The sequence below is a fragment of the Eubalaena glacialis genome, chromosome 2, assembly GCF_028564815.1.
Source record: "Eubalaena glacialis isolate mEubGla1 chromosome 2, mEubGla1.1.hap2.+ XY, whole genome shotgun sequence".
NCBI lineage: Eukaryota > Metazoa > Chordata > Mammalia > Artiodactyla > Balaenidae > Eubalaena > Eubalaena glacialis.
In genome coordinates, this window is record NC_083717.1 from 5,727,580 (window position 1) to 5,751,879 (window position 24,300).

The window sequence follows — 24,300 nt, forward strand, 5'->3', positions numbered from 1 at the left end:
TCTCTCAGTTTATCCCTCCCCAACCCCCTTCCTCCCTGGTAACCATAAGTTTGTTTTCTACATCTGTGACTCTATTTTTGTTTTGTAAGTAAGTGGTGGCGGAGACTCTTAAGACATCATATTTTCACACTGACATTTCCTTTCTTTGGTTGTAGGAGACAACAGCATGGCCCAGGAGCTAGCAGTTCTCTGTGGCAGAGAGATCCCCGGACCCATCCGGTCTACTGGAGAGTACATGGTGATCCAGTTCACCTCGGACTTCAGTGTAACCAGGGCGGGCTTTAATGCATCGTTTCACAAGAGTAATACGTTCTCATAGTTCTAATTCATTCCATCTCATCTACCTCTTGCTCTCTCCCTAATATGCTCTGCTCGTTTTTCAATGCCAGGACACAGGTTCTAAGTCAGAGCACACAGGTCTCTGCCCAGCCTCTGGGGGTTATCCTGATGTCAGGTATTAAGTCTTAATCAAAAAAAAAAAAAAAAAAAAGCAAGAAACTGGCCACATTTGTGAATGATCCCCCATCTTCAGTTCTTTGGGCAGGGCATCTTCCCTCCACGGTAGGCACAAGAGTAAGATGTTTAAAACAAAATTTCAGCCTAGAGGATGGCTGGAACCAGAAGACAGTACATATCCATAACACATCAAAGGAGCAGTAAGTCAGAGTTATCTTCAACCTCAGAAATAACCAGTTAAAGTAATGTAGGAGATATCGTCGTAAATCCCGTGGTTGAAATGATTCATTTAAAGGTTGGCAGGAAGAGTTTGTTGGTCTTGAAGTATGGATTTGGTGAGTCTGACAGTGTGCATCCTGTATGGCAGGCTGTCGTGTGGGGTATGATTGAGACTTTCAAAACCTGACAAAATGTGAAGTCCAAACAATCATTTTCAACCCACACTGGGTTAAAGTTAAAAAGTAGTCCACAGAATGTGAAATTTCTAAAGACTCTTATATTTTTAACTGGAAAACCTAATTTTAAAGTAGATTATCAATCTAGACATTAAAAATGAATGTTTTCTCCAGTATTATGTATGCCTTTTATAGAGTAGGGAGCAATTGAAGATAAACGATCGTCCTCACAGTCAAGGAGGGCCGGCTGCAGAGTGGTTTAAGAAGAGAATGGGCTTGGGAATTAGACAGACCTAAGGTAAATTTCCACCTCTGCGTTTTAACTAGCCGTGTGAGCTCCCTGCCCTCATTCACTGACGCTCCGGTCGGTCCCTGACAGCTGGCAAATAAGCGCCAGCTCTATCTGCTGTCTTCTCAGCTCGAACCCCTCACTCTCTCTCACGTGGCTCGTGGACATGTGCGTGACAGCTCGTGCTGTATAAGTTAACATGTGGGAAACTAACTCTTGCCCCCCACCGTTTTTTACCTCCCCCAGCCCCAGACTTGCTCATTCCACATTCTTCTCAATTTTAGGAAGTGGAAAGTACATTTTTCTAGCTATTTAAGCCAGGAAGCTGGCATCACCGTTGATTCTTCTTTTCTGGCTCCATCAATCCCATTCATCAACAAACCACAATGGTCCCACCCTCGCAATATATCCAGAGTCCAACCACTTCTCCCCATTTCTACTGCTACCATCCTAGTCCAGGCATCTGTCAACCCTCCTTGGACTCAAGAAATCACCCCCGTACTGGACCTCTTGCTTCTGCTTTTCCCTGCCCTTCCTTAGAGTTTAAGTATTGCAGACAGAGTGAGTCTTTAAAATTTAAGTCAGATCATGCCATTCTGATGCTCAAAACCCTTCAATGTGTTCCTCTTCTTATTCAGAATAAGCCCTTGCAGTGTCCTGCACGACCTACCGGGCTAACTGTTTAGATCTCTCATTTGGCCTCATCCATTCTGACTTCTGAGATGCGCCACTAACACAGCAGCCTTCACGCCAGCTGTTTTCTGGATTGCAATGCTCTTCTCTCAAACACTCTTATGTCTTGATTCCCTGTCTCTCTTTTTTTTTTTTAATTTGTTTTATTGAAGTATAGTTGATTTACAATATTGTGTTAATTTCTGCTGTACAGCAAAGTGACTCAGTTATACATAGATATACATTCTTTTTCATATTCTTTTCTATGATGGTTTATCACAGGACATTGAATATAGTTCCCAGTGTTATACAGGAGGACCTTGTTGTTTATCTGTTTTGTATAAAGTAGTTTGTGTCTGCTAACCCCAAACTCCAAATTTATCCCTCCCGCCCGTTTCCCCTTTCGTAGCCATAGGTTTGTTCTCTTTGTGTGTCTGTTTCTGTTTCATAGGCAGGTTCATTTGTGACGTATTTGTGATTCCACATAACCATGATAACACATGGGATTTGTCTTTCTCTGTCTGACTTACTTCACTTAGGATGTGATCCCCCCATTTCAATCAGGTCTCTGCTCAGATATGACTGCAGTAACGTGGCCTTCTCTAACTGCCCCGGGCAGTATAGTTCATTTTCCCTCTCCCCGTTCATCTTTCTTTGTAGAACTTATCACCACCTCACATATTAATTATGTAGGTGTTTGTTGTACGTCTGAGTTTACTTTGTAAAGTAAGCTTCATGAAAGTTAAGGGATTTGCCTCTACTGCTTATTCTACATCCCTATCTTAGAACAGAAACGAAATGAGTACCGAGGGGCACGTACTCCATCCAAGCTTGTTGCGCTGATTGTTTCCAACAGTTTTTGGTCCCGAGTGAGTTTCAAACCACATTTCTATTGCCTATACTTTGAAAATTCTCAAGACAAACAGAAAAAGCATCAAAATCCAGTTGTGAGTGTTATTTAAATGTGCTGTCTTTGTTTCTTCCTGGGAAGGTTGCGGTGGATACTTGCATGCAGACAGAGGGATTATCACGTCACCCAGGTACCCAGAGACCTACATTCCCAACCTCAACTGCTCTTGGCATGTCCAGGTTCAGAGTGGTCTGACCGTCGCCATCCACTTTGAACAGCCCTTCCAGATTCCAAATAGAGACTCTTCTTGCAACCAGGGGGACTACTTGGTGGTAGGTCTTGTTTGCTGCTTTTTCTAACTACTTTCTCTACACGCTTCATTCAGAAAACAAAACCATGATGTTTCTCCTCCTGGGCTATGAACTGACAGAACTTGTATATCTCATCTTTATCAGTAGGAAGGAAACTGTGCAATTTTAATTTGTCTTTCCAGCTAAAAAATGGACCTGATATCTCTTCTCCACCCTTGGGACCCCATGGAGGAAATGGGCATTTTTGTGGCAGTCGCCCTTCGTCCACTCTGTTCACCTCAGATAATCAAATGTTTGTGCAGTTCATTTCTGATAATAGTAATGAAGGACGGGGATTTAAAATCACATATGAGGCAAAGAGTTTAGGTAAGTATTTTCACTGAGAATAATGTCTGTACTTTTCCTGCAATTGCTTGGCCTTTTTTGTTTAAATAGATTTGAGAAAAAAATATGTAAAGTTTTTTTTCTGAACTAGCAATAATAATGTTAATAAGAGTAGCTACCTATTATCAAGCACTTACTTTATGCTTGATACATTTGATATCTCATCACGACTACATTTTCTTCATTGTTCCCATGCTTCAGATAAGTAAGATGAGGCTTAGATTGTTCCAAGGCCACATATCAAGAGAATGAACAAAGTGAACTTCTCCATGAGTATAAATTGAGCTGATCTTAATGATCCCCTGAAATTCCTTAGACTTTTCCATTATAAAATGTCTAATTATAAGTTACATACAGTTATAGAAACATTATAAGAATGATAATTACATTGTTTTGTAATCATCTGTATGCTTCTTTTTAAATGAACATATAATCCTCTGATTCTGTTATTACCCATTTAATTATATATTACAGTAATGGTGTTTACTTAATTACCTTGTCTTAATTATACTTGATTGTAATTATATTTAATTCTACTGTAATGATTTGATTTTTGTGACATTTATTTTTAGATAATGTTTAATTGCATAAATAAGTAAACAAGCATAGCTTCAAAAAAGGGAAGGAGTGGTATCTGTAAAGAGTCTTTGTCCCCTTAAAATTAGATAATTTGGATTTCAGGATAACCCTATGACCTCAATCTCAGATTCCTGGACATATTTCAAAATCTGTATTAATCTAAATGAGCCATGTGTTTTATTGCACATTCTCCAAAATATGAGAATTTAAAACGTCAGCAGAATTTCTTCATTTGAAGAGAGGAGAGGAAGTAAGTCTCCACCAACTGACACAGAAAATCATCTAATACCTCGTGTAGATTCCATGACTACAGGGAATGTCCTTTCACCACTTCCCAGACCACATAGCTCTGGCGCTTAGCAGGAGCCTTTACCAGCACAGCTTTGTGACCCCAGTACCGCTACCTTATAGGTAGCGAGTTTCTCATCCCTCCCCATCTCCATGCTGAGCTTTGCTGCTGAGTTGTGAATGGGCAGGATTTCACCCGGTCCTGAGCCTTTAGAGAGCCTTATAGACTTGCAAACACTGTAACTCTTTCATTGCTTTTTCGACCCTCTGCTCATGCAAGAATGGTATGGCCATTACCTTCTCGCCATCTTTCTGCCTTCATATTAGACTTAAAAGTCTTTTGATTTCAAAACCTGTTGTGATATGATCACTCTTGTTTCTCTCAACTTTCTGATTCACCCATTTCCTATAACTACAGTCAGTTCTACTTCCCCATCTATCTTTCCAGCACACCAACTTCTTTGCCACTTCAGTTTCTCAGCTTTTAACACATGTTATTCAGTGAACAACTTGTGGCATCAAATTAGCCTTGTTCTACACCATCGTTCTCCAAGGCACTCCTTCAGTATGGTTGACTGAGATTTCTGTGTCCCTGTGCTGGATGCTTTTATTCTCACCGGATTGATTGACATTCTAATTAATTAATTGAACATTTACAAAGTGCTTCACACTGTGCAAGCTACCAAGTCTGTTGAGTTCAGTGCAGAGGAGGAGACGGACAAGCAAAGGCACAGGTAGGACACGGTACGATGAGGCTAGAAGGAGGGGGCTATCGGGAGCTATGGATGGGAGAAGGCTCCCAGAGGAAGGAGACTGACAGAGATTTGCCAGTCAGTGAAGAAAGGAGGTGACAACATATCAAGTCTCAATGGCTGTGCAATAACAAGGCATTTCCGTGAATTTGAAAGAATTCACGACTGCTGGAGAAGAGAGTCAAAAGGAGCTAAACATCATGGTGGTGAAGCAGGCAGGAATCATGATGCTGAGGGCGGCACCAAAAGGAGTTAAGATGTTAACTGGAAGGCAATGGGGGCCCTTGAAAGATTTTCATCTCTTGGTCTTCAAATGCACCTAAATCCCAAAGAAACATAAGGAGTGAATGTCCACAGAGTTGTACAAATGTATATCTGCTTAGTCTTTTAAACATCAGTCTATTGACCTGAATGGTCAGGGGGCAGTTAAAGTGCTGGTGCCTTTACATGCTTATCGAAGTGGTGGGTGTATCGTCATGCGCCCATGATGTGCTACTGCACGCACCGTGCGCCATAATCTTTTGGTTGGCTTTAGGAAGGAGTGAAATTTCCATTGAGAACATGTGGTTTGGCGAGTTAAAAAGTGATACATGTGGTAGCTCCCTTGATAGCAAATTCAGAATGTATTTGCTTAAAAAGAAAAGGGCGATAATTCCAGATGAAAGGAAATTAAGATTGGAGGTACAGATACAGAGACTTTTAAAAATGAAGACGGCAGTCGCCTGCATCCTCTCTCTCCAGACCGTAGGTTGATTTAACTGTGTTTCCTGACAGCCTGCGGGGGCAATATTTACATCCACGATGCGGACTCTGCTGGATACGTAACCTCCCCCAACCACCCCAGCAATTATCCGCAGCACGCTGACTGCATTTGGTTCATAGCTGCTCCTCCCGGGAAGCTCATAAGGCTGCAGTTTGAAGATCAATTCAATGTCGAAGTAACACCCAAGTAGGTCACTTCCGTTTAATTTTCCTCCTACCCAGAGTTAGTATTTTTTAGCTGTCACATCTCAGAACAATTTCCTTCTTCTTTGCTCAGCAGCATATACGGCAAAGGAAATCTAGGGACGGGGAAGGGAAATGCTTAACACCTGGGGCTTGAAAACCTTGCCTGCCGGACCCTCACCCATCAGCTGAGCAGATTATGTAAACAGACACCGTCCCTCCTGACCCTGCGCACATCCTCCGGGAGACGCGCAGGATGGCTGTCTGAGATTTATATTATCCGTCTTCCTCCCACAGGGAAAAGAGAGTGTCTCTGGTAGACGAATATTTATTTGGCCAGCCCCATACTCAGTGTCATAAATGATAAAGTATCTGTTTAACAAATGGAAATTTGTGACACCAGGGGTCACCAGTGTCAGAAACAGGACTAAAGCAAGGACAGTACGATTTCCCAATCTCTGTTTAGTAAGAATCTTTAAAGATTACAAACCAGAGGGTTTGTCTTACTATGTTGAACACAGATGGAATAACTACATAGATTGAAAAAAATCTGTATCTTTCTCTTCATTTAACAAACATGTGTATACATCTGCATGAATACATGCAGGGTGCAAAGCTCAGGTGTGAGAGCTTTTGCTTACCAGTTCTGGACTCCTGATTTAATGCCACTCTCCCCTCACTGAGCGTTAATTGGCTGGTTGACTTTCTCAAGAAATACTGGGTAAATACTTGTCCTCTTTTAGGGACATGGAAAATTCCAGCTGAGATTCTCCCTTAGCCCCGGTTACACAGCTATCAAGAGAGAGTTCATCTTTGTCATGTGAAATGTGTCATAACATCATGTGAAACAAAATACTTGTGTTTTGACATTCCTAGGGGTTGATTCGAGAATGATTTTTACATTTCTAAGACCAACAGAATATGGAAGGCGAGTAAATATTCTTCATTGTGGTACATGTAAAACCTGTCTTTCTGAGCTACAAACTGGAGTGTATAATTCAGAAAAATATCATACGGCATTTTGAAGTGACACACCACCTACACTGACTCTGTCATAGTGTCTACGCTGTGTTGTGTACATAGCGCTACAGAAATGATGATTTAATAATGCCCTTGGAGAAAGTGAAGTCTTTATTATCAAAATATGTCAAAGCCATAGACTTTGCAAACTAAACAGAATTTTCTTTCCACTGTAGCTGTACGTCCAATTACCTTGAGTTGCGAGACGGTGCTGATTCAAATGCACCAATGCTTTCCAAGTTCTGTGGAGCTTCTCTGCCTGCCGGTCAGTTGTCCTCAGGAGAGGTGATGTATTTGAGATTCCGGTCTGACAGCAGCCCCACTCATGTGGGATTCAAGGCCAAGTATTCCATAGGTAACAACATTTTTATATTCAATAAGAAAGTAATGACAGGGCTTCCCTGGTGGCGCAGTGGTTGGGGGTCCGCCTGCCAATGCAGGGGACACGGGTTCGAGCCCTGGTCTGGGAAGGTCCCACATGCCGCGGAGCAACTAGGCCCGTGAGCCACAGCTACTGAGCCTGCGCGTCTGGAGCATGTGCTCCGCAACAAGAGAGGCCGCGATAGTGAGAGGCCCGCGCACCGCGATGAGGAGTGGCCCCCGCTCGCCGCAACTAGAGAAAGCCCTCGCACAGAAACGAAGACCCAACACAGCCAAAAATAAAATAAATGAATAAATTAATTAATTAAAAAAAAAGAAAGTAATGACAGAATAATTGCATTAAAACTTTTTAAATGATCATGCCATTTTAAAAGAAGCCTTTCTAGCTGCCTAATTTTCACAGTTAATTTAATGATAGAAATAAGTAAGGAATGTGAATGTTTAAAACCACAAAGTCATGTATCAATTTTAATTTTTACTTTAATTTCCATTTAAAAATACTCTTTTTAATAAACTTGAATATTTTGTATTTTTCCCTAACTTGTTAGTGAAAACCATATCCAGTTAAATTCTTGTTTCTTCCTCTTGTCGTGAAATATGTACAATATTAAATTGCAAAACTCTTTAGTAATCAAATAACTATTTTGAGAACAGTGACTTTGACCTCCTCAACATTAATAGATAATCGAGATGTTTTTTCCCCTAAATCTCTAGCGCCAGGTCATTCATTCAGTGTTTTGATTTCCTTCCTTTAAAAAATGAGTAATAAATAATGCATTCTGAAGATTCACTACAATATGGTCACAATTACGTAGAATTTAGTATCTGTTGGGTCTGAACACTAACCAAACATATTTAATGCATTCAAAACTTGAAAAGCCTAGTTGTAACAATATTTAACCTACACCATGGGTCATTTTATAGCCTGAGGCAAATTGTATATAATTCAATCTCCCACATCCAGCTGATAAGAAATAATTGGATAGTAATTGTCAAGGCCCTGAGATACCCATTACTACAGTAACACGTTTATTTGATAAACTAGAAATGGCAGGCATGACTAATCAACCACAGCATTGTTTTTAGCTGAGCTAGGACTTAGTCTACAGAATCACTAACACAGGGTACTAGGCAGGCCCTATCAATCTCTCAGTTAGTTCTGGAATGAAACCTACTTGCAGCTAATAGCTCTTACATAGTGTCCCAAGAGAATTCATGAGACATTACAGAATATGCCATTCAACAGTCTTGCCGTCTTCCCTTTCCCATTATTAGATTGGACTTGTGGTATCATTTCTCTGTACACCAATAGCAGATTTCATGTAGAAAGAGAAGCACAAACTAAACCTTTTCAGTATTTTTAAAACTTCAGTTCATGTTTTCTTGGCACCTAAAAGCTTTTAAATGTGCTCGTTAAATTAAAAAAAGAAAACCTATGATAGAATATTGCTCTTTTTCTGCAGCCGAGTGTGGAGGAAGAGTGACAGGGCAAAGCGGAGTCATTGAAAGCAACGGGTACCCAACGCTTCCGTATACAGATGACTTGTTCTGTGAGTGGCATCTCCAGGGACCCTCGGGACATTATCTCACCATCCGCTTTGAGGACTTTAACCTTCAGGATTCATCTGGCTGTGAACGAGACTTCGTGGAGATCTGGGAAAACCATACGTCTGGTCAGTGAGATATGTCTGCTCTCTTTTGGGGGTATCTATTTTCACAGGTTACTCATTCAGCCTCTGAAATTTCCTCACTTCCAAGTAAGGCAAGACTTTTTTTTTTTTTTTTTGCGGAGAAGTGCAGATCAGTCAGCTCTGGACAGTGCCAGCTTTTCTCTCCCTCAGTTCTTACCCATGAAACAGTGGTGTCCAAAGCCCCGGTGTCATTCCATAGCTCATCCTGAGGCCACACTGAGAGAGCACGGTGTGCGGAAGGCATCCTCTTCCAGGGAGACCTTCCAGGGCCACACTCAGATGTTTGAGGGGCATCCTGTAAGGTAAGGAGGGAAAGGGTAGTGTACCCTGGAAGTACTATGAGGTGGATGCTTGTCACTGTCGCCTGGGACCATTTCACCAACCAAACGAGCAAGCCTCCCCCATTGTGCTGATGCCCTTGGCTCTAATCGGTTGCTGTTTTTGTCACACTTCCTCATATACTTGGATATATTGATTTTTATTCATGTTTGAGCTGCTTCTCTTGCCAGAGGTCACCATTTCTTCCTGGGCAGGGTCTTATCTATTATTGTTTCTTTCTTCGTACATGCACAATATCTCAAGTAGATGTGAAATGAAATCAATCACCTGGACATATAAATACTTAATTATTTGACTCTCACAGGTAATCTGTTGGGCAGATACTGTGGGAACACCATTCCTGACAGCATAGATACTTCCGGCAATGTTGCTTTGGTCAGGTTTGTCACAGACGGCTCTCTCACTGCCTCGGGATTCAGACTACGGTTTGACTCCAGCGTGGAAGGTATGTTCTTTGATTCATTTTATATATATATATATATATACTTGAGCACCTACATTGGATAGACACTCCTCTTAGGCCCTGGTGTGACAATAACTAAAGACACCGTGACGCTTGTCTTCCTGGGCCTTACTAGTTTAGTGGAGAGGCAGACATTAATCAAATAGTCACACCAATAAATGAAAAATCACAACTGCAGTCAGTGCTACAAAGGAAAGGAGGATCTAGTGCTGTGAGGGGTGTGAGGAGGTGAGAGCCGAACCACATCCCTGATCTCAAGAAAGCCAGTCTCTTAGTGCTCCAGTCACTCAGAATTTGCATTCCAAACTCCCTGGCAAATGCAGGTGAAATAAAGATCTTGTCTTGAAAAAACTGGATGACGACTTTCGCCTTCTGATTTTCCTGACTCTGATGATTACTGCACTTACTGGACTCTCATATTTCTTGGGCCATGATGACAAAAGGCTGCCAGTGAACTACCATCTATGGAAGCAGAGATTAAATATTAACTATCAGAGGTAGCCCTCGTGTACATATAGTGATAAATAAGAGCACTGATTTTGTCTAGTGGGACAATTTAAAAAATGCTTTACTTTTGAGAACATTCCTTATAGGATTGGATTGGAAGTTTTCTTGGTTTTTTGGTTTTTTTTTTTCTTCTCTCTCTTTTTCTTCCCCCCCCTTCAGCGTGTGGTGGGGATCTCCAGGGCCCTGCTGGGACCTTCACTTCTCCCAACTACCTGAACCCAAACCCTCATGGCTGGATGTGTGAATGGAGAATCACTGCGCAGGAAGGACGGCGGGTCGCCCTCACTTTTGACGACCTGAGGCTAGAAGCCCATGCATTCTGCAGCAGTGAGCACGTGACAGTAAGTGTCCCCTGCCGTCAGGGATGGTATAGTCCATTGTTTAAGGAGTTTATTGACCCATAAGTCACAGTCAGAAAACTAGGTCAGGAACATTCCCCTCCGTGCAACTGTATCACACACAAATTCTAAGTATTTTAGATAGAACAAAGTCACAATAAATGTTTGCCATAATTTTTACAAAAGCTGTTTTAAGAGACTATTAGTTGTCTCAACCTAATCAGGGTCATAGGCAGGATAAATTTTAAAGCAAATGATCATTACACATGGAAAAACCTGTGTAAACCAAAAAGTTAAGCCTACGGGTAGCACATAGCTGATTGGGACCAGAGTCACAGGACAAGCCACCACCAAAAGTTTCAAGCATATGGGTGGTCGTGTATAATTACTGTTCTCTGCTGGACGTACCGAGTGACTCCTCTGGAAGACCAGGGCCGACTGTCTTCCAGGTTGCCAAGCTCATGCTTTGAGATTATACCTTTAGTATTCTTAGCTTCCCTTAGCAAAAGAAAGCTAATGAAATCCCTGAGTGTTAACTGTGAATGACAGATATATATGTATTTATACTGTATTAACTGTAGATGAATATTAGTATATTTTCCACCCAACTTGCCCTTTCTCCAGTCTTTGTTATCTCAGTAAATAACTGTTCCAAACTTCTGGTTGCTCAGGTCCAAAGCCTTGCTGTCTATTTTGGAGTCCTTTCTTTCACACCTTAAACTGCACCCATAAGCAAGCTCACTCGGCTAAATCTTCACAAGAGATCCAGAATCTAACTACTTCTCACTACATCCACTGCGACCGCCATCACCACTCATTTAGATTTATTTTAATAACTTCCAACTGGTCTCTACTTCCACCCTTGTCTCTCTGCGTGTCAACACAGCAGCCAGTGTGATGGGTTTAAACCTAAATCAGACCATGAGGCTTTCCTTGAAAATCCTCTAATGGCCTCTTTTCTCACTCAGAGGGAAGTCCCACATCTTCATAATGGCCCAACTGGACTTACATTATCTGCTGCCCCTTCCATCTTCTACCCATGTGTCTTATCTCAAACCCCCCTCCTCTTGTGCTCACTAGGATCCAGCCACACTGGCCTCTTTTCTGTTCCTTGACTGACTACCCTAAGGTGCACCCACAAGCACTTCCCACGTACGGTTGCCTCTGTCTGGGATGTTCTTCCCCGGGCGGCTTCCTGGTTCACTCCCTCAGTTCATTCAGGGCTCTGCTCAGATGACTCGGTCCGAGGAGCCTTCCCTAAGCACCTTCGTTAAACAGACCCCACCCCACCCTGGTCTGGATTGGTTTCACAGCACTTCACACCAGCTGATAGTCCTCGCATCTATTTGTTTGTGTATTGGCTGCTCCCCCCACTAGAATGTAAGCTCCACTTACAGGGACACGCACTTTGCTTCGTTCCCTGCTGAATCCCCAGCGCCTGGCACGTAATAGACACAGTCATTGTTGAATGAACCCATAGTCGAAGAACTAGCATTATCCTTCTCAAAAATGAGCCACTTTTGTTTGTAGTTTCATTTTCTCCTTCTGGTTAGTGAATTTCAAAAATATGAAACATCTCTGTAGGTTACTGTCTCTTTGTATTGCTCTAAAATGGTCATATTTAAGCTTCAAATTTCGCTCTCTGGTTCTAATATACGAAGGACTGAAATGTTGTCTTTTATCAGATATTGAAAATCACGGAGCCCAGTGTGCTTTCTTTTATTTGGAAGCCAGGAAATTTTGGACCTAAGTTTTCTTATTTTAAAGGAACATGTTTTTCCTATTGTTGAATGAATAATACAGAGACAAGAATGAAGTAGAAAAAAAATTAACCACTCCCACTATATCATATTTTGAAGCATTTTCTTGTCTTTTCTTGGCAATGAATAATACTATGTAGTTGTAATTAGGTGACAGAAATTCATTTGTATACTAATTTTCATCAGTTTCTCTCATTATAAATACAGTGGATGCTATTGAATGGTATTTGGAGAGTTGAGAAAATAAAAAATATAAAAATACTTGGAGTTCTACATAGCCATTACTAAAATTTTGATGTATATGTTAACATTTTTTTTTCCTTTGAGATCATATTGAAATAGAATCATTAGGAATCTTACCAGCAGAATATTCACATGCCCTACAGGAAAAGTCATACTTTCGGAACTCATATAATAAAATAAAATCTACAGCATCAACCACAAATTCTGAATCATGTCTTGTCATTTCCCCATCTCTGAATCATAGATGCCAAAGGCACCTATTTTTCAACTCTTGCAGCTACTTCTTTTGGTATTTATGTCATTATTTCAAAACAATATTCCTATGCTGCTACTACTCTATTTTTTCTGTCTTAGACATTATCTATCCACATCCCGCTGTGGAAGATGAGGATTTAGCTGTCTTCAGAAACCGCCCCACCATCACTGCAGATGCACGCGGGGTACATGTAATTCACTTACACCCCCCAACTACCTCCCCAAATACTCCTGTCACAGATTTTGTTAAATTGTTATTCAAGGTTTACATTAATGTGATTATGAAAACATCACTCCCACTTAAACCAAGTAGTGTACTCTGTTAGCATTTGCTTTTGATTTTCCAAGTAATAATAATAATTGTGTCCTTTTTACACTTTCATGGTTTTTCTTGGTTTTTCACGTATCTATCACTAATTCTTCCACACACTTTCTACTCCAGGTGTACATCCCCACCTTATACAGTAAAACACATCTATCAGTTCTATTCATTTTCCTTAGCAATATCTTCCTTGAACATTTGCCCATCAGCTGCAGGTCTGATTCCGCTGCCATGCCCAGATTTCCCTACATCATCAAATTTGCAAGTCCCTTAATTTCTCTCCTGGGCTGGATACCTGGCTTTATGATATGCTCATTTCCTGTTCTTGGTTCATTTCCTCTTTGGGCGAGGCACATGCTCTGTGGCTCCCTAAGGACGTGGGCATGGGTGATAAAGTTTTTGAGGATGTGTATACCTGTAATTATCCTTATTTTATCCTTATTCTTTGAATATATTTAATATATACTTTAAAAATCATATATATTCTGGGAATTCCCTGGCGGTCCAGTGGTTAGGACTCCGTGCTTCCACTGCAGGGGGCACGGGTTCAATCCCTGATTGGGGAACTAAGATCCCACAAGCCGCACGGCCCAGCCAAAAAAAAATCATATATATTCAATATATTCATATTCATATGTATTCAATATATTCACATACATATATGAATATATTAATCATAATTTTGAAGCTTTGTGTTGCTCCTTTGGGGGTCAGTTTCCTTCAAGTTCCTGTTTCCAATTATATTATATTGGTCTTTGCCTTTTATGTTGGATGTTTCGCTAAATGTCTGATGACCTTTGACTGTTCATTCATATTTAAGAATGAAGTACTAAAAAGTGATGGGAACTCTGTGTTCATGACCGGGGCTGTCAACTCATGGGCTTCATGGGAGCTGACTGAGGTGGGGACTTGACCATTGAGTTAGGGGAAACCACATATGTCATATTACAGGTCTTTTCTCCACAGGGAGGTTAAAACATCAAAGAATCACTTTCAGAATAAATTTCTGAATCTTTAATGTGATGTCCATATTCCTTTTCTTTGAAATATATTTTTATGGGTTCAATGCTTATTTTTTTTTCCTCTTCACTCTGCTCCAAACAAGGGGATGTGGCTTGTCCTTCGTTTACTCTTTATTTACTTGAGAACTTGGCTGAAAAGAAGAAAGGAAGTGGGGGAGGGAGGGAGGGAGGGAAGGAGGGAAGATGGAAGGAAGGAAGGAAGGAAGGGAGGGAGGGAGGGAGAAGAGAGGGACCCTTCCTAAGATCTACAGGTTGCTTGAGGGTGGCTTTGAGTGCACCACTTCTAGACTAATACCTCATCCAGCGACCTGAGCATCCAATTCCTCCAAACCCAGCTGCCTATCTCACTCTGTGCCCAGATGGAGAAGAGGAAAAGCCACAGCATCCCGCGTGCACTATGATGAGACATATGCCTGCTTTTATTCCTGCTTTTAGCACATTTTAGAGCTTGTCCTGAATCTCATATACCTACTTCTTACCCACTGTTTTCTGGGAGTTATGGTTTCTGAGTGTAAACAGGAGTAGAGGAGGAAAGTGGAAACAGCACTCTTGCTGCTTCTAAAAGCAGGAGTTCACGTGATAAGTGGACGCCTCACAATTTTTCATCATGGTGACTCTGAGCTCAGGGCAGACGTTAGGGAAGGGATAAAGGCCATTGATCATGGTTTTGCACATATTCCATTAGCCTTTTAGTTGTGAATAATCCGTTTTGATTCTGGCAATGTGTTGCCCATTCCTGTTTTTAGAATTATTGAAATACTTGTCACTTTCTGTTTCCTTATGCATTACTTCATGGTTTGGAATCAGAGGGATAATTTGAATCCCAATTTTATTACTACTGGCTCTTTGAACTTTGGCAAATTGCATAATCTTTCTGAATTCTAGTGTCTTAATCTGGAAAACAGGGGTAATATTATATGTCTGAGAGGTTGTTTTGCTAATTGGATAAGGTAATCCAAATGGGTTATTAGCAGAGTCTGGCATTTTGTCCATGCTCAGTAAATGATAGGAAGCGCTGTGTCCTGTCCTATGAGCCGGAAGTCACTTTAAACCAGAAGCCCCCGAAGAACGAAATTTAATGATCAATTACAGTAAACAAAAAAAGCGTACAGCTTTTGTTACGGAATACATTATCCTTCTCCACAGCTGTTAGTGTCATACTCTGCCTCATTATTTCTAATCGTTAAGCCATTCAAATCCTTTTTAAAAACAGGACTATCACTCACTCAATCAATTATTGTTTACTTACTTCTGGACCTTTCTTGAGCTGTGCTAAAATATTCGCTTGGTTTTGTAAAGAAGTGGAATAATATTTTGCCAATTATCGTAACTATGTGCATAACTGGAGTTGTTGTTTAATATTTTGGAGTCCACAATACTCTAATCCATTTTAAAAAATTCATACCAGTAAGAAAATTGAAGCTTTGAATGCATGACTAATTAGGAAAGAACTATTACATTGACATTGATTTTTAAAATTACTTGGGTGGGAGGGAAGTCCAAGAGGGAGGGGATATATGTATACATATAGCTGATTCACTTTGTTGTACAGCAGAAACCAACACAACATTGTAAAGCAATTATACTCCAATAAAAAAAATGGCATTTAAAAATATTTGAGTTCTTCTATACCTCACATCATCAGAGATTAACATTTAAGTCTTCTTTCCAAATATCAAAGGTCCTGATGGATTGTTAAACAAAACTGTCCCCCAGTGAACTCTGTGAACTAAGATGTGAGCGTGTTGGCATAGCTTCTTTACATTTTGAGCACAGTTTCCAGTTGCAAAGAGCACAGCGGTTTTTCACTTGTAACCACATGGCAGGAGGGCATGACTGCAATACTTCCATTTTAGTGCAATGACCCTGAGGCCACAAAATGTGCTCCGGGTAACATGGTGGCTTGTGGCACTGGGCTAAGTGCCCATATTGTTAAGTAATTCATTTTAGCACAGAGTTTTCTTAGAAGGAATTGTGTCTGGTCTGGGAACGTAACCTCCTAGGAAATAGTCAGATGGACTGTGTCTAAAGGTTAAACTATTTTCTCCGACAGGTATTTAATGGCATTAGAAGTAACTCACCCCAGCTAGAGAAACTGTGTAGCAGCGTGAATGGCAGCAATGAGATCAAATCTTCGGGAAATACAATGAAGGTTGTTTATTTCACTGATGGATCCAGGCCATATGGAGGCTTCTCTGCCTCCTATACGTCCAGTGAAGACGCAGGTAACAGAGGATGTTATAAATACACCTGTGTTATCATCTGCGCTGCAGGTGTCCCACAGCTACTGCCGACAGCAGTGGAGCCATCCACGTCCCCTTTAGAGATCAAAGTCACACCTCGGATCTTCCACAAAAGACAAACATAACCAGATAGAAAACCCAACCCCAAAACCCCCAAAACAGAAGACAAAAACCTCTAGTTTTGGAAAGAAAACTGCTGTTGTGAATTAGAAAATTTTAAAAATGCTGTTAGAAGAGCTTCTAGCTCAGTTCTATGCAGTGTCGCCATAATAGTTGGTTGCCAGTCCTGCAGCCCTTGGTCAACTCTTTTATCCTGGAAGAGGATAACTACCTCTTGAGGGGCAGCTTACTCCCAGAGAGTAAGTAAAGTAATTGAAGACACACGGATTTTATTGTTTCTCAGGCATCCATCCATCCTTACACAGATTTCCAGCGTACGTGACTGAGGGGTTCAAATACGATATAGAGCATTTAAAATTAGCAAGATATGGCCTTTCTATTCTAAATATCCTCCTACTTTCTGGATTGTTGTTATTATCTAAGAGCTTTAAAATTTAGGAAGAGTGGAACTGAATATTTTTTTAAAACCTTTAAGTTATTTCATTGATACAAGGAGCATTCATTCCCTATTAAAAGGAGCAAATTCATTGCAATGCCAGTGTTATATTATCTGCTTTATCCAATTAAGTTCTCGGGTCAGGTGGAAGATTGCTAAACAGTTGCCATCAGGACCACCATTATATTTAGATATTGCTCTAAATTAAATGTTAATGAACAATAGGCTCACATTAGGAGATACTGACACATAGCCAAACCCCACCCACCTAATCTACATCTTCAGGAAAATAAAGAAGCTGCTTATTTTTGTACATCTTTCTTTCTAAATCCACAGAAACCACTTCTGTAGGCGGCATGAGGAGCCAGCCCTTCACCCACAACCCTGACTTCATCTAGAGAAACAAATCAAAGCAATAAAAGAGCTGCATTGGTTGCTGTAGTTATTTTTTTCTGTCTTGTTTGTATCTTCTGCTATGGCATGGATCTGACAACTACTTTCTCTGTTGCCTTCTGTTTTCTTAGTGTGTGGTGGGTCCCTTACAAATTCTGCTGGGGGAAACTTTACTTCTCCTGGTTATGATGGAGTCAGTAATTACTCAAGAAACCTAAACTGCGAATGGATGCTCAGCAATCCAAACCAGGGAAACTCCTCCATTTACATTCATTTTGAGGATTTTTACCTAGAAAGTCACCAAGACTGTCAGTTTGATGTCCTTGAGTTCCGAGCGGGTGAGTCCAATCAAGGAACACGTTCTCCCATTCACCTGCAACCTTCTTCTTACGCCTGGAGGCCACCAGCAATGAAGGGAGACAAAGGGCTGTAATGTATGTATTATATATAAGATCCAGAAGAACATTGTTCGGACAAAGCCATCATTCTGCACGTGCCCAGCTGGGGACAACATGCCCTATAAACGGGGAATGAGAGGGATCAGTGTTTTCAACTAGACACTATGTCTCAGTTGATGTGACATTTACCCAGGAGAGATTCCAGTTTGTCTTTGCTCTCTTAATGAGTTCAAGTGGTCCCTTCAACTCTCATCTACTCAAGACTTCTTTCTTCAGAGACTAGAACGTAACATGGTCAGAATGTGCTGGTGGTTTCCTGAATGTACAGGATTCACAGAGGAGGCCGTGGAATTCTCCTTAGGCCTTAGAAGTCTAAAGAAACTTCGCAATGCATTAAACGGAGAAGCACATAGAAGCTGGTTAGGAAATTATCCCCGAAGCAGTCAAGTTTGTCTTTGTTTTCATGATAGAAATAGATTGAGCTATACCTGGTAAAGTATAATCATCTTAAGAATTTTTAAAAAATCTGCATTCATGGCTGATAAATCCATTTTAGTTCTTTCCTATAGTGGAAGCACAAGTTATCCATTGAATTGTCCCCAGTGTTACATTGACACTCTTTTCCCGCTAAAGAAAAAAAAAAAAAGAGAGAGAAAAGTAACAGTATATCAATATATCAGCTATGCTGTCTAAGGCTCACTGGGTTCCATGTTATTGCAAAATTTAAAGAAAAGGAGGCTGAATGCTAATGCAGTTTGCTGGTGACAATGTACTGGGGCAACTATAGAAATTGATGCTGGCTTTGGGAACATGGAGGGCAGAAAGAGAATTTGATAAAGTTTGTGGTCACAGACCAGCTGCCTCAGCAGAAGAATCATCTGGGCTCTTAGAGGTAGATGAACCTAGAAAAGACTTATGAGGGAAATGGAAGTTGTAGTTTGAGAATGTTCTCCATGGGATTCTGATAAATCCTCACCCCCTCCGCTTGGTTCAAAACCACTGGCTTATAGAATCAAACAACAGTTATCTATCAAATTTCATTCAGTTAAATGCAATCTTCTCTCGATTCCCTCATTTTAGAGACAGAATACTATATTTTGTTGACTTTTAAGGTCAGTGATGTTGTCTGACAGACTAAACAGTGAGGAGATAAATATTCACAAAAATAGCTCCAAATCTGATAGTTCTTAGCTTGAGTATGGAATATCCCATTCATTTTAGTTGATTAAATACAGTGAAGAAATTATTAAAATTTTAGGTAATTATCACTTTTATCTTGCTGATGTATTTTGTCACTATTGGTATTGTGTTTTTTACTCCTTAAAAAAAAAAAAAGCACAGCCAAAAGTTTTTTTTAAAGTTTTTTAACAGTTGTGTCTCTGTTTAGATATGCTAAACAGTAATTATGAGAACATGAATTGGAACAAAATGACACCTATGATAGAGAAAGAGGCCCATACCAAAAAAAACATTCTTTTTTACCCATTGGAGGCACTCTTTCCTTTGTAGTTGAGAAAGATAGAAAGGAGATTTGTGAAATGTCTGCTATTAAACCAGAATTTAAATGTGCATCAATGTAATAGCTTGAAATTTTTTTTATTATTTGTTCCTACTGAATTCATTGGCTATATCTTTCAAAAGATATATATATGGTGACACTGGTATGTTATTCTGCTCAGGTAATGCTGATGGGCTTCTGATATGGAGACTTTGTGGAGCTTCAGAACCTAGAATGCCATTGGTTATACCTTATCCTCAGGTATGGATACACTTTGTCACCAATGAACGTGTAGAACATGTTGGATTCCATGCACAGTATTCCTTTACAGGTAAGACTTATGATAAGCTCTCCAACTCTGGCAATAACATAATACATAAATTTTTTGATGACGTTTTCCATAAACATCTCGCATATATTTTGTTAGATGTATTTCTAGGTTTATTTATTGGTTTTGTTGGTAGTGTCAATGAGACATTTTTAATTATACTTTCTAGCTGGTTGTTGCCTATATCTAGGAATTTTTAAATTTTAATACGTTAATCTTTAGCCCACAGATCTTGCTAGACTCTTATTAGTTTTAGTATTTTGTCTATAAATTACCTCTGGTTTTTCTGTGTAAACAATCATATCCTCTGCAAATTGATAGCAATTTTTCTCTTTCAATCCCAATTCTTGATTTCTTTTTCTTGTCTTATTTCACTAGCTAAGGCCACCATCATAATGTCAAATGCAAGGGATGACAGCATCTTGTTTCTGACCTTAATGTGAATGCCTGTAACATTTCATTGTTAAACATACTGGTTTCTCTTAGGTTTTCAAGAAATACTCCTTATCACATTAAAGGAAGTCTCTTCAATTCATGGTGTACAAAAAGTTTTTTTGTTTTTTTTTTTTACTGTCAGATTTTGGCAAATGTTTTTTCTGCATCTATTGAGATGATCCTATTTTTTCCTACTTTAATGTGTTAATGTGATAAATTGTATTAAAAGATTTTTCTCTTGTTAAACCATCCTTTCATTTCTGGGATAGACCCTACTTGGCCATCATGGTATTTTGGGCGTATTACTAAACATAATTTGCTAATGTTTTGTGCTAGATTTCTATCTGTGACATTCAGTTTGTACCTGAAAATTCAGCCCAAGACAGACAGTACTCCTCCTTGCTGCTTCTCTGGGACATTAGAGTTTTTCTAGTCCATTTCACTAATATGGCAGTCCTTTTAGATTCCGAACTTTATGTAAAAGCCCTTGCTTTTGTGGAGGTCCAAGGCCATATGTTCTCTTTTTGCCTGATCATCAAACCTCAAAACACAACTCCTGGGGCCCACATCTTGATTCTATATCCTCTTAGACCGACACACTCTCAGTTTAAGATACCCCTTGGAATTTGAGTACATTTATTGTTTATAGTTCTTAGCGATCTCCTTTCTTTCCATTAAGTTGGGCTATGAATCAAATATATTTTGGTTATAATTTTATTTAACATTTCTTTGTGTTATAACCAAATGGTTGGTTGGAGAAAGGAGTGAGATTGATTATATTCAGTCAACCATATCGCCAGCTGGTTTTTCTTTATCAGATTGAAAGAAAAGAGTCAGATTTCAGGAAGCAGTATTATTTGTGTGGAACATCAGACCATACCATGCTTTAGAAATGTATCCATGTTTCAACTTGCTATACTAATGTACACTTTGATAGCTGATTACAATATATGTGCTTGTTGTCAAATGACAAAGTCTTTAGTTATGACTTTAGTCATATCTTTAGTTACTCGTCATATTCTTCAAGCTTATATTTATTTTCACAGGCCTAGTTTTTTTAAGAAAGGCAATGTTCTTTACTTTGTTCCTAGTGCATTTACTGTCAGTTCTATGCTCATCTAATTATTCTCCATTTATGGTTCAGATAATCTTCCTTCTCCTTTGTGTCAAACTTGAGCCCGCCTTCACTGTGTGATTCCATTTGATTAACACTATATGGGATTCTGTTTATTTCTAATCTTCCATCTAGCTTTACTTTGCTTTTATCCAATTTCATCTATTTATTCATTTATTGTCCTTTTTTTAAATCATAAAGTATGATGGCTATAAGTAGTATTTACTTTGGCTTTACAGAATTTGGTGGGTTTTTTCCTTTCTTATTTAGAAGTTTACAATCTAATTTCAGACTGTGGTGGAGTACAGATAGGTGAGAGTGGAGTGATCTCAAGCCCCAACTATCCAGCCTCTTATGACAGTTTGACCCACTGTTCTTGGTTGTTGGAAGCCCCACAAGGCCACACCATCACTGTGAGTTTTGATTAGTGGGTAAAATAATTCTGAAATTATACAACAAAAGTACCATGTCCTGTGTGGAAACAGAGTTCTTTTAATAAGCAAGTGATTAGAATAGGCTTTGATCCAGGTAATCTTCTCCCTAAAATTCTCTGATTAGAGTATATACATTGACATCTACAAGTTTACAACTAATGGAGAATGAAATATCTTTCATTCTTTTTCAAGCACAGGAGAAACTCTCTATAGAAGACAGTTCCCCATCCAGAAAAGAGATGTATTTATGTTCTTGATATGAGTTGCCATCCCAGCCCAGGGGACTGAGGATGACCCTAATGACTCCCGTTCTGGGAGAAATATCCCTTCTCAAAATTTCCAAGAGAAACTTCAATAAGAAAAAAATAGAGGAGGACAAGGGAGAATGAAATAAATACAAAATAAATAATAAATACAAAATAATAAATACAAATAAAAAATACAAATACAAATAAATACAAATAAATACAAATAAAAAAATAATAAATACAAAATTATATAACTTAAAACAAAATTAAAATTTATAAAATTAAAACAAAATAAAAGGGTGTGTAAGGACTTCAGTCAAACTCTACGTAGATAGGCTCACTTACAGCTCAGAGTGTTTCATCATTTCTTCCCTTTTCTCCTGCAGCTGACATTCAGTGATTTTGACATTGAAGCCCATGCAACCTGTGCTTGGGACTCTGTCACAGTCAGAAATGGTGGTTCCCCCGGATCACCCATCATAGGACACTACTGTGGAAGTTCAAACCCCAGGACAATCCAGTCGGGTTCCAACCAGCTGGTGGTGATTTTTAACACGGATCATTCGGTGCAAAATGGTGGCTTTTATGCTACATGGAACACAGAGACTTTGGGTAAAAGAAAGAAACATTCTCTGCGCTTACTGTCTTTTATCATCGATATATTTTTAAAATTTATTAACTAGCCCAACAAGTATACATTTTGTACCTACTCTCTGTCAGACTCAATTCTAAATGTTTACACATGACATCTCATGAAGCAACCTTGTAAGGAAGACACAGTATCAGTGCACATTTTCTCCACTTGCATGGGTGGAAACAGGATAAATGGGTGGATAATTTGCCCAGCTCGTGTAGCTGATGATCAGCAGAGTCAAGATTTGAATGAAGACAGCAGAACCCAGAAACTTTGATCTTAATACTTAACCGTGCCGCCTCCACAGGCAAAGGGCCATGGTACAACTAGGGAATCACAAGTAATAGAAAATACATGTTGGAATCACAAGTAGTTTAACATATTTGGACCATGGAGGCAGAATGCTGAGTGGTGAGCTGAGGGCAGGAAAATAAGTAGTCCACATCCTGGAGAGCCTTGGCTTCTATATTATCCCTTGAGCAGTGGGGAGCTATTTGAAGAGTTTTGAGCAGCAAAGTGACAAGATAAGATTTGTGACTTAGAATGAATGCTCTGTATGGGGCAAAACATGATAGATTCTATTTCAAAAGATTACTTGTTGTACCTGCAAACAATGAAATTTCATGGAAATTTCATTTCATGGAAATTCCCAGAAAATATAAGACTTGCATTGGACACTTTTGTCAGGATCTCATCATAGTCTTGCAACATCACACAGGGCAGTTATTTCTAGAAGAGTCAGGGTGTTTGGGGAGCTCTCTGAGTGCTGCTGAAGCGGAGGGGAGCTGAGATGAACCACTGGTTTTCCAAGGGTTTAAAAGCAAAAGATACAGGGAATACTCTTTAACTTCATTTTGTTTTGAGTTCATATTTTTTTTCTTTTGTCATCTCTTAAGAACATACTTTAATATTACAAAACAGTTCTAGATTTTTCTTTCTTTCAATCCCTGTAATTTATTGTTTATCCATCGGCATTTCAATATGAATGAACCAGGTTACTTAATGGAAGATTTTTCCCCTCCTCAAAATCATTTTCTCCCGTCCAGGATGTTAGCGTAAAATTGCAGATGAGTATAGACTTGTATTCTCATGTGTTAGTGTCAATAAAATACAAAGCTTGAGATTGTTGGGCCACAAATACTACATAGCCTCAAGGGGAGTAAAAATTATTGCTCTTGTTTGAAGACAGGATAGAAGTCTGTCCTCTTCATGGCAAGGATTAATGGTCTCAGGTGAGTTCAGTATAGGTGTAACAAAACAGTAACAGCTGTAGCCTCCTGTGGCTTCAGTGACCTTCCATTTGCTGAGAGTCCTTGTTGTGGACCTGCCCTGAAGGTCAGAGACTCATATGTAAGGAAAGATGCACTGATATCTCACATTTAGAAATGTATCCTCTCCAGAAGTCTTCAGTTACCAAAATTGTTATTTTCATCACAAGGTAATGACTTTTTCCATGACAATTTTTCAGGTTGTGGTGGAATACTTCATTTAGACAATGGTACAATCAGATCCCCCCACTGGCCTCAGAATTTTCCTGAGAACAGCAGATGTTCCTGGACAGTCATTACTCACCAAAGTAAACACTTGGAGCTCAGCTTTGACAACAACTTCTTCATCCCCAGTGGGGACGGACAGTGTCGGAACAGCTTTGTGAAGGTCAGTGCACTTGTATATTTAACTGGAGCCAAGCTGGTTGCAGGAACGTAAGCGCTTAGACTAGAAATGACTCATTGCCTCTCAAAGGAGGAGAAGGACAA

General features: G+C 39.7%; 1 protein-coding gene across 1 annotated transcript in view; it reads left to right on the plus strand.

Moving 5' to 3' along the window:
- The window catches only part of CUBN (cubilin), a 266,365-nt gene that overhangs the window by 175,148 nt on the left and 66,917 nt on the right, over positions 1-24,300 (plus strand). The window contains exons 41-54 of the mRNA XM_061178156.1: positions 156-302; positions 2,804-2,994; positions 3,156-3,339; positions 5,751-5,925; positions 7,118-7,296; positions 8,786-8,995; positions 9,657-9,797; positions 10,482-10,663; positions 16,316-16,487; positions 17,586-17,792; positions 19,532-19,681; positions 21,519-21,640; positions 22,296-22,521; positions 24,012-24,199. Of these exons, the coding sequence (XP_061034139.1) occupies positions 156-302; positions 2,804-2,994; positions 3,156-3,339; positions 5,751-5,925; positions 7,118-7,296; positions 8,786-8,995; positions 9,657-9,797; positions 10,482-10,663; positions 16,316-16,487; positions 17,586-17,792; positions 19,532-19,681; positions 21,519-21,640; positions 22,296-22,521; positions 24,012-24,199 (2,474 nt within the window). The remainder of the gene's footprint in view (positions 1-155; positions 303-2,803; positions 2,995-3,155; positions 3,340-5,750; positions 5,926-7,117; positions 7,297-8,785; positions 8,996-9,656; positions 9,798-10,481; positions 10,664-16,315; positions 16,488-17,585; positions 17,793-19,531; positions 19,682-21,518; positions 21,641-22,295; positions 22,522-24,011; positions 24,200-24,300) is intronic.